General features: G+C 51.9%; 1 protein-coding gene across 1 annotated transcript; it reads left to right on the top strand.

The window, feature by feature from the left end:
- Positions 1-35: 35 nt before the first annotated feature.
- INTS5 (integrator complex subunit 5) lies at positions 36-10,456 on the top strand. The gene is made up of 3 exons (XM_075326540.1): positions 36-107; positions 2,714-2,800; positions 6,182-10,456. Exons 2-3 carry the CDS (start codon positions 2,760-2,762, stop codon positions 8,961-8,963), a joined length of 2,823 nt encoding a protein of 940 aa, XP_075182655.1. The 5' UTR covers positions 36-107; positions 2,714-2,759; the 3' UTR covers positions 8,964-10,456.
- The last annotated feature ends 3,098 nt before the right edge of the window (positions 10,457-13,554 follow it).

The raw sequence follows: 13,554 nt of genomic DNA on the forward strand, positions 1-13,554 counted from the left end.
CTTAACCAAGATGGCCGACCACCGGAAGTACGTCATCGGAAATGGACGGAACTTTTGGTTCGTGCAAGCGTCCAGCGCTCAGTGGTCCGGGCGCGTACTTGTGTCAGGTGAGAGTGTGGGGGATGTGTATTACTATAGACATTCTGAGACTTGTGGTTCCCCAGTATATGGAGAGAAGCAGTGGTGTGTGAGAAGGACGCAGCTTCTATGTGGGAGATAAGCAGCACACTAGGAGGTGCCGGGGACCTATATCCAGGGAAAAGCTAAGAATGTAAGGGGTCAGCACCCTGCTGGTGTGGAAACTACAACTCCCAGTAAGCCGTGGGTGTTGTAAGCTGTCAGGTGTCTGTCAGAGCATGCTGGGAGTTGTAGTTTTACGACAGCAGGCTTCCTATAACATGCAGCACTAGGTGTTCTGTTCTGTGGCTCAAACCTCCAGGGAAGACAGATCAGAGGCAAATGGGATTTGTGAAAACTAATATCTGTCTGGGGGCAAAGAAAGGTGTCTTGTCATGAGGCTGGCATCCCCCCCCCTCCCCCCTGGCCGTCTGCTGCTGTTCCCTCTCCTCTGCCAACCAGCAATCTGCTTTCCCCCACCCGTGGGCACCTTCTTTCCACCCCACCCGTGGGCACCATCTCCCCCCCCCCCCCCCCCCCCCCACCGCTGGGCACCTGTCCCCTTCCCTCCCCCCACCGCTGGGCACAGATCCGGCGCGATGTAGTTTTTTCGCCGCACAAAAAAACGTGCCAGGCAACGTTCCATCCGGCCGCCGCATGGGCTAAATATGCCGCATCCGGCAAAAAACGGACTCACTGCAAGGCCATTCGGCACAATATGACGCTAATGCAAGTCTATGCGGAAAAAATGCAACCGGCGGCAAATAAAAACAGTTGTGTTTTTTCTGCAAAGCGCCGTATTGTGCAGCTCAGCAAAAACCGGATGTGTGAAAGCAGCCTAAGAGAAACCTGGTATCCAAACAACATCTGTACTCCAAAATATAATCATTGAAAGCTGCAGCATGAAAAAGCAAGTCCTCTCTCCGCTCCATAAAAAATAATGAAAGTTAAAAAAGTTACAGGTCTTGGAAAATGGTGACCAAAGCCATTTTTGTTTTGTTAAATTCCTGATTTATTTATTTTTTTTTCACCATATAAGGCTAGTTTCACACTTGCGTTGGACGGCTTCCGTAGCATTGCGTTGCGTGACGGATGCACCGGATGTGTTGCATCCAGTGGCACAATGGATGCTACGGATCGTACAAAACAACGGAAAGCTTTTTTCTTTTTTTTTTTCTTCTTTACAGTTTTACCGGCAGCAAACTATTGTGAGCGATCAGCTAATCACCCGGCGGCCAGGCGCTCAGCTGTGCGCTCTCCCATGCCGGCGGCCGGGCGCTCAGCTGTGCGCTCTCCCATGCCGGCGGCCGGGCGCTCAGCTGTGCGCTCTCCCATGCCGGCGGCCGGGCGCTCAGCTGTGCGCTCTCCCATGCCGGCGGCCGGGCGCTTAGCTGTGCGCTCTCCCATGCCGGCGGCCGGGCGCTCAGCTGTGCGCTCTCCCATGCCGGGCGCTCAGCTGATCGCTCTGACATGCCGGCGGCCGGGCGCTCAGCTGATCGCTCTGACATGCCGGCGGCCGGGCGCTCAGCTGATCGCTCTGACATGCCGGCGGCCGGGCGCTCAGCTGATCGCTCTGACATGCCGGCGGCCGGGCGCTCAGCTGATCGCTCTGACATGCCGGCGGCCGGGCGCTCAGCTGATTGCTCTGACATGCCGGCGGCCGGGCGCTCAGCTGATCGCTCTGACATGCCGGCGGCCGGGCGCTCAGCTGATCGCTCTGACATGCCGGCGGCCGGGCGCTCAGCTGATCGCTCTCACATGCCGGCGGCCGGGCGCTCAGCTGATCGCTCTCACATGCCGGCGGCCGGGCGCTCAGCTGATCGCTCTCACATGCCGGCGGCCGGGCGCTCAGCTGATCGCTCTGACATGCCGGCGGCCGGGCGCTCAGCTGATCGCTCTCACATGCCGGCGGCCGGGCGCTCAGCTGATCGCTCTCACATGCCGGCGGCCGGGCGCTCAGCTGATCGCTCTCACATGCCGGCGGCCGGGCGCTCAGCTGATCGCTCTCACATGCCGGCGGCCGGGCGCTCAGCTGATCGCTCTCACATGCCGGCGGCCGGGCGCTCAGCTGAATGTTCGGCCACCTAGAAACAAAATAAAGTTTCTGTGATTTAAAAAAAAGAGCATGCGCAGTGAAAAATAAAGGTTTCCGTCGCTCAAAAAAAGTTACATGCAGCGTTCCTTCTGCTGGACGCAGCGTCAAAATAACGACGCTGCGTCGTCCAGCGGATGCAACGCTGACACTTGCGTTACAGTGCGTTGTCCATACAAGTCTATGGAGAATAGCACAGTGTGTTAACGGACTGCGCTATTCTCCATAGTGACGGACTCCGCTGAACGCAAGTGTGAAAGTACCCTAATACAAAAAAAAAATACTTAATCGGTGTAGTACCGCACTAATTGTACTGATTTTGAGAATTATATTGCCAGGTCAATGATGTCAAACTCAAAAAACAATGGAGTCTAAATTTTCTTACCAGACTTGGATTTTTGTTCCCGTTTTTCTGTATGGTAAAGTAAATAGAAAACACAATATTATCAAATAGACTGGACTTTTGAATTATCCATTTATTTCTTCTCCTTTTTGTTTCCGCAGGGGATGGTTCTGCAGGACACGGCTTCCTTCTGAGATCGGTGTCCTCATGATTTCTTCACAGCCCCAGGGGGTCGCTCCCCAGCTCAGGTACGGTGGCTTTATATTTCTACATTTCTACAATATACAGAGAACTGTGGACAAGATATTTGATCTCCAATCTGCCAGGCCATGGAGTGCAATGAATTAACTTGTTGTACTCTTCAGTTCCTAAATGATCATGGGGAAACCTCACCAGCGATCGCAGGGCTCAGTATCTAGATTTACTTTCTCATCTGGTGGATACATCAGCAAGAAAAATGGGCAGGTTGTCTTTATATGAGAGAACATTCAGATAACCGTAAAGGGAACCTGTCAGGTCCTGTATGTACCCAGAACCACGAGCAGTTCTGGGTGTATATTGCTAATCCTTGCCTAACTGTCCCTGTATACACTAGCATAGATAAAGAGAGCTTTAGAACAAGTATTTCTAAAGATCTTTTATCGTATGCTAATGAGCACAGGGACTAGTCCCAAGGGCGTTGCTTCCCTGGCTAGTCTGCTCCATTAGCAAGTTAGTACGCCCCTGTGGGCATGCTAATGAATGTGCATCGTCAGAGGATGATCTAACTCGCCTCTCCGTGCAGCGTCAGAGGATGATCTCACGCACCTCTCAGTGCGCATGACCCTGGACTTTCGGTCATGCGCACTATTTCAGTTGAAGCCAGGACGCGTACACCCGGCTTCATAGTGCGCATGACCCAAACTCCGGGGTCATATGCATTGAGCCAAAATCCAACCTCGGACGCGATGGCAGCAGAGAGGAGAGTGAGATCATCCTCTGATGCTGCACATTCATTAGCACGTTAGCACACCCACAGGGGCGTAGTTACATGCTAATGGAGTCGACTAGCCAAAGGAAGTAACACCCAGGGGACTAGTCCCCTCGCTCATTAGCATACGGTATAAGATCTTTAGAAATACTTTTTATAAAGATCTCTTTATCTATGCTACTAGATGCAGGGATTAGGACTATGCACCCAGAACTGTTGGTGGTTCTGGGTGCATATTGCACCTGACAGGTTCCCTTTAATATAGCAAGAGGAACGACATCCCATTTTTTAAAATTGAAATAAGATCAAGAAATACAGTACATCCAAATGTTTGTTATCTTAAAGGGGTTGCCCTTTCTTTTGCTAAAAGTCTGTCACTCTATGTGACTGCATACTTCTGAATGCTCACAGCGTGCACACTGTACACTGTCAGGATTCTTCACCGCTGAAACTGAGCGATCATATGATCACAAGTGTTTAAAATGAAAACTTCCAGCCACATTACAATTAGATGTGTGCGGCCTCGCTCAATTCACTTGTATTCACTTAATCAATACAATTCACATGCCGTGCACGACTAGTCAGAATGTGGTCGACAGTCTGCAAATCATATTCTTGCAGTCACATGACTGCCTGCTCCCAGCACCAGAGATTCGTGATAGCATATGGATCACACGCTGCAAGGATTGAGAAGTCTACAGACCTTTAGCAAAAGACCTGACAACCACATTATGTGGTTTTCTGAGATCATAAATGATTGGGCCTAAGTGGGGTAGGGGAGCCAAAATAATAAGACTCTTTTCTCCCCTGACAATTCCCCTAGAACTTCAGCTTTGACAGCAGTGCCAGTTTCTGAATACAGTGCTGCAACATTGTGCCCGACCACCCACGTAGTTGCTGCACACAAGCATTGGTCTTGATCTCACTGCTGCATGTTGTGGGTAGTTCTGCGCATCATTATAGCAAACAAAGACTCCCGGGATGCACGGGCTCTGGATCTATGGGAGATTTATCAGAAGAGAAATGGGTGCTTTATTATTTTATGGCAATAACCCTTCTTTCTTGGCTATTTTTTTTCCTAGTCTCTAAAACATTCTTTAAAGGGACTCTGTCAGCACAGAATGACTTTTCAAACCAAACACAGGCACTCTGTGCATGATGGCGTGGCCAAACATCTAAGTGCTCCTTCCCTCCTGCTTGTTTTCCATTTATCTCCACCCCCCTCCCTTTCTTTGATTGACAGCTATGGCATTATAGTGATAGAGTAGGGCGGATATAGATGGAAAACAAATAGATGAGAAGGTGCTCTGAAAGGTTTGGAGATGCCTTGATGCACCAAGCGCATGTGTTTAGTTTGAATAGTCATTCTGTGCTGACAAAGTCCCTTTTTTATTATTATTATTAATAATATATTCACTTATAGCACCATTAATTCCGCAGCGCTTTACATACATCATCACTGTCCCCATTGGGGCTCCCATCTACATTCCCTATCAGTATGTCTTTGGAGAACCCAGAGGAAACCCATGCAAACACGGGGAGAATATTCAAACTCCTTTTAGATATTGGTGGGATTTGAACCCAGGACCCCAGCGCTGCAAGACTACAGTGCTAACTACTGACACACCGTGCAGTACCAACCGCTGAGCCACCATACAGTGCCAAGCGCTGAGCCACCATACAGTGCCAAGCGCTGAGCCACCATACAGTGCCAAGCGCTGAGCCACCATACAGTGCCAAGCGCTGAGCCACCATACAGTGCCAAGCGCTGAGCCACCATACAGTGCCAAGCGCTGAGCCACCATACAGTGCCAAGCGCTGAGCCACCATACAGTGCCAAGCGCTGAGCCACCATACAGTGCCAAGCGCTGAGCCACCATACAGTGCCAAGCGCTGAGCCACCATACAGTGCTAACTACTGACACACCGTGCAGTACGAAGCGCTGAGCCACCGTACAGTGCCAAGCGCTGAGCCACCGTACAGTGCCAAGCGCTGAGCCACCGTACAGTGCCAAGCGCTGAGCCACCGTACAGTGCCAAGCGCTGAGCCACCGTACAGTGCCAAGCGCTGAGCCACCGTACAGTGCCAAGCGCTGAGCCACCGTACAGTGCCAAGCGCTGAGCCACCGTACAGTGCCAAGCGCTGAGCCACCGTGCTGCCCTTTTAAACGATGTCACTCCTCACCAAAAATTTGGGGTGATTGACCCTGTCTGTAATCATGCAATGTTGGAAAAATAACTTGGGCACACATGAAATGTAGAAAAAAGGACAAAAGTAGAACTTGAAATTCAATCTGCTGGTCTTTATTGGTGCAAAGGTAAAAAAAATAGGTGCACAATTCTAACGTTTCGGCCCCAACTTCGGGCCTTCGTCAGAGGTGATTGACCCTGTCTGTAATCATGCAATGATCTGAAAGGTAGGCACTTTGGTTGATGGAGATGTAATATTGTGGCTCCAGCAAGACAATGCACACGGCTGTCCTCATTCTCTTTGTCTAGACATGGAGGCAGATTTTGATAGACGGGACGTGCGTCTATCAGACGTGTTTGGTGCATCTTGTAGGGATGCCACTGAATGTCTGTTATCTATTAGCTTCTTAAGTAACTGCTTGTCTTATCACATCAGCAATTTTCTAATTTTTTTTTTCTCTCCATACAGCCCACAGGAGCTTTCCCTTCAGATCAAGTCCTTCTTAAGTGGCTCTGACCCCCAGCACGGGCAGAAGCTCAGCCTCCGAGACCACGCCAGATGCTCGCTGCTGCTTTTACGCTGCCTTCCCTCTGCGCGACACGCCGTGCTGGAACACCTGCGATCTGTTTTTCACGACAGCGTCTCATCCTTCCTAAATGAGAAGGACTCTCAAGACTGCCTTCCACAGTCGTCATCTTCTCAGCGGAGAGGACCTCCTCCACCGTCTACTCCAGGTCTGGATGAAGTCACTCAGGAAGTACAGAAAGTCTTAGAGGAGTTTATAAAGCTGAATCCCCGGGCGTGGGCTCCTCTCATCTCCGCCTGGTCTATCGAGCTTATGGGACAGTTGAGCAGCAAACATGCCAACCGACAGGGCATGCCGCACTCCACCAGTCTCAATGAACTGCTGCAACTGTGGATGTCCTGTGGAGCTACGCGCGTGCTCATGGACATCTATACGCTCTGTCTGTCTACGATGATTGACAGCTGCCCTGATGCTTGTGTAGACGCTTTGCTGGACACTTCAGTACAACATTCTCCACACTTTGACTGGGTGGTAGCTCACATTGGTAATTCCTTTCCAAGCACCATCATTAGTAGAGTGCTGTCGTGTGGCCTCAAGGATTTCTGTGCACACAGCTCTGCCTCTGAAACCCCTGAGAAGCGGGTGCCAAAATTGGGGTCCGTGGTCGGCATTTTGGGCCACTTGAGCTCACGCCATGGAAATAGTATCCGTCAGGAGATTCTCAGGATGTTTCATGAAAGTTTACGTCCCGGGAACAAGCAGCAGAGGGCAACTTTGCCTTATCTCCTCCAACTTGCAGCACTCTCGCCATCCTTGTTGGGCACTGTTTGCCAAGACCTGGTTGACTCTTTGAAGCCCTCCACGCTGGCACAGCTGCAGCAGCACTGCTCCACGCTTCCAAGAGAGGAGCTGGACAATATGCTAAATTTGTGCATCCACCTGGCATGTCAGACGTCCACAGGCGCCCCACAGCTGCTGCGTTTTCTTCTGGATACAGCCATGCCGGCCTCCGTGATAACGACGCCAGGGCTGGCAGTACACGATTCTGTGAGGGAAGCTTGCGATCGTATCATTAGGCTTCTGCTACTCAGTCTTCAAAAGCAAGTCTATGGCAGGACCGGGGCAAGAGCGACATCTGATGCTCCACCAAAAGCCGTGCCTTTCTTAGATGCCATGAGGGGACATCTGCCCGAAATGTGTGCTGAAATGCTTCGCTTGGAAAGGAAACGCCATCTGTGGCTTCATCAGCTCCTCGGTCTGCTCTGTATATATAGTAGCCCGCCTTGTGCCCCAGAGGCTCTTTGTCTGTTACTCACCATGGGCCACAGTTCCGAGCAGTTGGGTCTAGCGGTCCAACTTCATGCCGTGCTCTCATCCTCAATGCAAGGGTTAATTCAAGCAGCGGTAACGCGTTGCGTGGCTCAGGTTCATGCCGGTGCCCTGAGAGATATCGGAGCCCTCCAACTGGTGCAAAACTTGGCACTAATTGTTCAGACTGAAGAAGGCGGCATGGGTAGGGAGGTAGGAGTGACGCTCTCGGAGTACCTGCCCGATTTTGGTCAGCTTCTTTTGCACAGCAATCCTGCGGTGTGTGAAGCTGCCTGCGTGCTGTTGTGCTGCTGCCCTTTGCCTCCGTCTCTGCCCCCGGCCCAGCTCCATCGTCTTATCCGTTCATCTTCTTATCTCCTGTTCCATTCCATGCAAATGCGCAGACGTGCCGGAGTAAGCAGCGCTTCCCGACTGCTCCTACAGCTGTGTAAAATCTCTCACGCCGGTAAGAAAGCCGTATTACACCAACTAGTAGAAGGGGCTCTGCAGCGGGGAAACGTAGGGCTCTTTGGGGGGCACAGTTCGAAACTAACTACTCAAAAATTAGAAGGACCCTCTGCCTCTCTTTTGGAGAATAACAGCCACTTGGGCTCCACCGTAGACTTCTCCGGAAGTGTGTGGTCTGTCTTTCATGCGGGAGTCATCGGTGCAGGGTTAAAGCCAGAAGAAATATCTAGGCAAAGGGGGAAGGTGGAATGTGCAGAAAATACCCAAAGCTTGCTTTCTCTGTTATGCTCCTGCTGTGCCAAAAATGGAGACGAGGAGGAGGGTGAGCTGATTGCTCTGGATCCTGAGGCGGCCAAGACGCTGGCGGTAACGATAGCTGAATGTGCTTGTGCTGACGTGACCAACAGCGAGTTGTCGTGGCCTCCTGAGGAGCACGCCCGAACCACCGTGCAAAGAGATTTACTGATCTACATGTGCTTCCGTCAGAACCCATTACTCTTCCAGCTCCTCCATCTGGTTGCACAAGGTCGCCCTGCCCTTTGCTATTGTTCAGTCCTGCTTCGAGGTCTTTTAGCTACACTTTTGGCACATTGGGAGGCGTCACGTGAGTCGTCCACCACTGACTCGCCCTGGCATCTCATGGCTTCCTCCGAATTAGTATCTAGCATGGGTGAGGGACAGTTGCTGCCTCCAGCACTTGCAAACATGCATGAGATGTTCTCCTTGCTCGCACCATACGAGGTCCGCCTGCTCCTTCTCAGCGTCTGGGACTTTGTTCGAGAGAACGGCCCGTTCCCACAGAGGTTTGTGTTTCAGGCGTCCAAAGGGATATTCAGCAGAGACTTTACACGAGAAGGGGATCCTGAAAAATACATGGGCATTGTACACAGTGTTTTACATCGCAACATCGACCGCCTCGGGCTTTTGTCCGGCAGGTTCCAGATGTGACAGACACATTTACAGCCAACTGAATTGTCCGTCAGAGACTTCTGCTTTGAATAAACGCCTTTTCTGCCGTATTTAGTATCTACATTTGTAAGACATTAGTGCAGCATTTAAAGGGATTGTTCAATACTTTTATATTCACGGTTTATCCTTAGGATAGGTCATCAGTAACTGATCGGTGGGAGTACAACTGCCAGGACCCCATCGATCAGCTATTTCTGGGGCCTCCTTGGAAGTTCTCAGTTGTGGAAACGCACTCCTCCAACAACTATATAGTATATATTGTACCATATTTTTCAGATAAGACTCACTTTTTCTCCCAAAAATTTGGAAGAAAATGAGGGGGGTGCATCTTATAATCTGAATGCACCTTACCGGGAAGTGGTGAAGAGTGGTCGCAGGAGGCAGGCGCTGTGCTAGGGCCTACGGGGCAGTGAGGCAGGGGTATCCTAAAAACTTTGGCTGTGCAGGGTTAAAATAATGGTGCCCGGAGGCGGCACGTGCGCAGATGGATCTCTCGGCTCAAGATCTCATCTGCACATGCACCACCTTAGGTCCATTGATCTTCCAATAGTGGACTTAAGGAAAATGGCGCCCAGAGGTGGTGCGTGCACAGATGAGATCTCGACTTGTCATTGAGCGGGCGCCATTCTTTGAAGCCTGCACCTCCAACAGTTTCTGGAAGTTGCCTGCCTCACAGCATCTGGGACACCCACTGGTCGCACCACACGCAGCACCATCCTGCTCCACCACAGCTTCTGCTTCCAGTGACCCCGCTCCACCACCGCTGCCATCCCCCTTCAGAAAGAGACCCCAGATTGTAAGCTGGATCCCACTTTTTATTTTACTTCTCTAAATTTGGGGTGCATCTTATAATCCGGTGCGTTTTATAAGCTGAAAAATACGGTATATCTGACCCCAATTTGAACCAATTGGGGGCAGATGTGCTGTACCTGGTTGCAAACACTATGCTGTTCAGCTTCGCAGCTGAGCACTTCCAGCATGGGTGGTTGTCCTGGGTGTCGATAAAACTCCCGGACAACCCCTTTTAGGCTAGGTTCACATTTCCGTCAATTTGTATCAGTCACAATCCACGGCTCTGGTAAACAACGGAATCCGTTTGGCGGATTCTGTTGTTTTCCATAGACTTGTATGAGTGTCAGATTGTGACTGATGACCTTGTGTTGTATCCGCTGCGCGGTGGTCAGTCGTTTTTGGACTGACCGCCGGGCGGAAACAACGCAGAATGTAACGTTTTTTGGGCCGTCAAAATTAACGCACCGCGCAGGAATCCGTCACAATCCGTCAAGCTTGTAATGTTTGTCTATGGTGCTGGATTACGTCGTAAATCCAGCGCTGGATTCCGTCATGCTCTACTGAGCATGCCCAGCATGTCTGGCACACCCACTGGGCTGTCCCAAACACAAACGGATCATGACTGATCCGTCAAAAAATGGACACACGGCGGATGTAACGGACGCGACGGATCAGTTTTCTTTATCGTTCCTTATGGGAGACCCAAACCATGGGTGTATGCTACTGCCCCCGGAGGACACACAAAGTTACTACACTCAAAAACGTGTAGCTCCTCCCTCCTAGCATATACACCCCCTGCTAGCCAGATCTAGCCAGTTTCTTGCTTTGTGTCAGGAGGATCACACACACACATGCATTCTCTTTTGATTTTTCATTTTTTCTAAAGATTTGGAAGAAAAGCGGGTCCACTGGACTCCCGGCATGTCCCTTCTCACCCCCCTGGCGGCGGTGCTGTTAAGGTTGACTTCAGGGCAGGAGCCCTTCATGCCGCGCTCCTTCACCATCCCTTAGGGGCTCTGGCTTGAAGTTGGAGCCAACACGGTTCTCACTGCCTTGCAGGAGACCGGCCTCCATCCGCAGCCCTTGTGCAGGACCCTGCTGGAAGGAGCACTGGACCCCCACCCCACCAGGGACTGGGCCCTGCGTCTCAAAGCTAAGTATAGAGACATTATTCAAAGGGTCCTTCTGCAATGTGGGGCACTTTTTTATTGTGGGGGACAGTGATGCTTGATAATGCTGCTTTTACTGTGTTTCCGGCCGGTTCCACGGTTTCTTACTAGGAACCGCGCCGATGATGCCTGATTCTCGGCCGCATGTATAACTCTAGGCCCCGGCTTCAGCCGCGGCCTAGTTTCGTTTTCGTTCCCCTGCATGTCAGCATGCAGGGGGACACTGCAGAGCCGCCCGCCGGCCGCTCTGCACAGGGGAGGACGCTCCTTTTTGAGGAGATGATTCCCTCCCCTGTACATCTCCTTCGCCCTCCGATTCCCGCTCCTGGGTTAACCCCCGCCCCCCCCCCTCACTCTGGCGCCATTTTCTCAGCGTCTCAGTACTCTGGTCGGCGCTGGCTGCTCTGCAGTGCAGAGGGAGTGAATATCTGGCTGGGGGTCCAGGCTTGGAATCCGGAGGGCACTCATATAGTGGCCTGATAAGTCACAACCTCTGGTTGTGCACTTTTATTCACTCTCAGGGCATTCTGAAGGAGTTAATTCTTTATCATAGAATCTCCTTCTCAGCAGCATGTCTCACACTAGGAGCAAAGCTCCAAGGCTGTACACTACATGTTCTGCATGTAACCTCATATTGCCTGAACCGACACACTGTAACGGTTCTTATGTGGTGGATAGTGGCAAGATGCCTCAGCAGGGATTCTCCCCAGGCTGAACCTCTGTCTTGGGTATTCTAGCCATTCTAGACAGAGCCCCCACCTCTGCAGCATGTCACAGAGCGAGACTGCAGGCTGTTTTTTATTATCCACTGCAGGTAGTCTCGTACGGCCTTACCGAGCTCATAACATTGGAGCTCATTCATGGTCCCTCCAGCTGCTCCGGTTTCGGTGGCTGACCCCCGTAGGAATCCTATTCCAGGGGTCGGCTGTCCCGGCATCTGCTGAGCATGCAGCCCCCTTCTCAGGGCGTTTTTCTGCTTCGCTCAGCAAAGCTCACAAGGGACTCTCCTTCTGGGACCCCGTCCTCCTGACAGGGAGACGCAGGGTCCCCTGTCCTCCCCGTCCCGCAGCTCCGATTACGAGCTGACTCGCTGGACGAGGAGGATGTCTCTACCACGGGCTCGGACGCTACTTGATGTACATTGATCCGTCCGTAGGTGACGCAGATGCGAATGATTGGATTTCGTCCAGTATTCTTGTACCGGACCTCCATCCGCCTGATCAGGGAAGTGTTCCCCGCTGGCAGAAATGCATCAGTATGCCTTTAACATGACGAGGAGTGTGTTCTTTATCCACTCCAGTTTTCAGCCCGCCGCGTCCAAGCCCACAGCCTATCCTGCAGACCCCACAGGGAGTTCTGCTGCCTGTCTCCCCCTCCCATCTGAGGTGGTCTAGGAGTGTACTCATTCGCACAAGGGTAGCCACTCCGGTATCTGGACTTCAGCCCGGATAGTGGTATCAGTGGCTGACGGCACCTCTATATGGATCCTACGGTACATTAATTTTGTACTGGACCTCAATCCGCCGGTGTTACCTTATCTAGGTGAACACAACGTGTGTTCCTTAACCTCTCCAGTTTTCAGGCCCCTGTGACCAAGCCCAGGGTCCGCTCTGACAGTCGCTTCCCATGAAGCGTGCTTCTGAGGACTGGATTTCCCCTGTCCACCAATGGTGGTCAAGTAGTGGGCTCATTCACCTTAGGTGGCTCAGCCCGGGCCGTTATGTCAGTGGCTGATGGCTCCTCACTTACGGTTCTGCGGTCCGCCCGGTTGTCCTTTGGGCCAAGTTCGGTATGGGGACGGCAGGAGCCTCGTTCTCCTCAGCTTACAGCAGTGCGGTTTTTTTGTACCTTCTCTGCTTCTCTGGAGGAGATGCATTCTCTCACAGGGACTCTATGCCAAAACGGTTGCCTGAACTTCCAGACTCAGTTCTTTCATCCTATACCAGATCTGCCATGCTCGACGCCGCACGGCGGTGTTCTGGGCTACCTTCCTCGCTATCCGCAAGCTCCTGTGGCTTCGGATTTCGAAGGCAGATGCCTCTATGGAGGTTCCCTGCTGGGCTCCCCCTTGGTGGGACCAGTTTCCTCGGAACCAACTGAGTGAAATTAAGGAAGCTCTTGGCGGGGAGTATTCTTCCTTGCCACAAACCTAAATCAGGACAGGAATCAGTTGAGGTTTCGGTGGTTTCCGTTCCTCCATCTGGTCGTCCTCTAGCTCAGCCTAGGTTCATAGAACCAAATAGCTCGAAGCTGCGTCTTCAGAAGGCCGCAGGAGATGCTGTCACTGAGTCAGCTTCCTCCGAGCTATTTAGCCACGCCAACAACCTCCTCGGTCGGTGGCAGGCTCTCTCCACGTGGCGACGTAGGGTTCTATCACGTCTCCGTTCAGTGGGGGCGAGATTATATCTCCCTTGGCTACAGGATGGACTTCTGTCCACCCGCCAAACAGATTTTCTCTGTCATCTCCTCCCTGCTCCAAGGCCGCCGCCTTCTCACAGGCCGTGGCATTTCTGGCAGGCCGATGGAGTAAGTGTACCGGTTCCCGTCTGGGAACGGTTCTGAGATTTTTGCTTAAATCTATTCCTAGTCCCCGAAGAGGGCGGTGCCTT

The sequence above is a fragment of the Anomaloglossus baeobatrachus genome, chromosome 10, assembly GCF_048569485.1.
Source record: "Anomaloglossus baeobatrachus isolate aAnoBae1 chromosome 10, aAnoBae1.hap1, whole genome shotgun sequence".
In the NCBI taxonomy this organism is placed as follows: Eukaryota; Metazoa; Chordata; class Amphibia; order Anura; family Aromobatidae; genus Anomaloglossus; species Anomaloglossus baeobatrachus.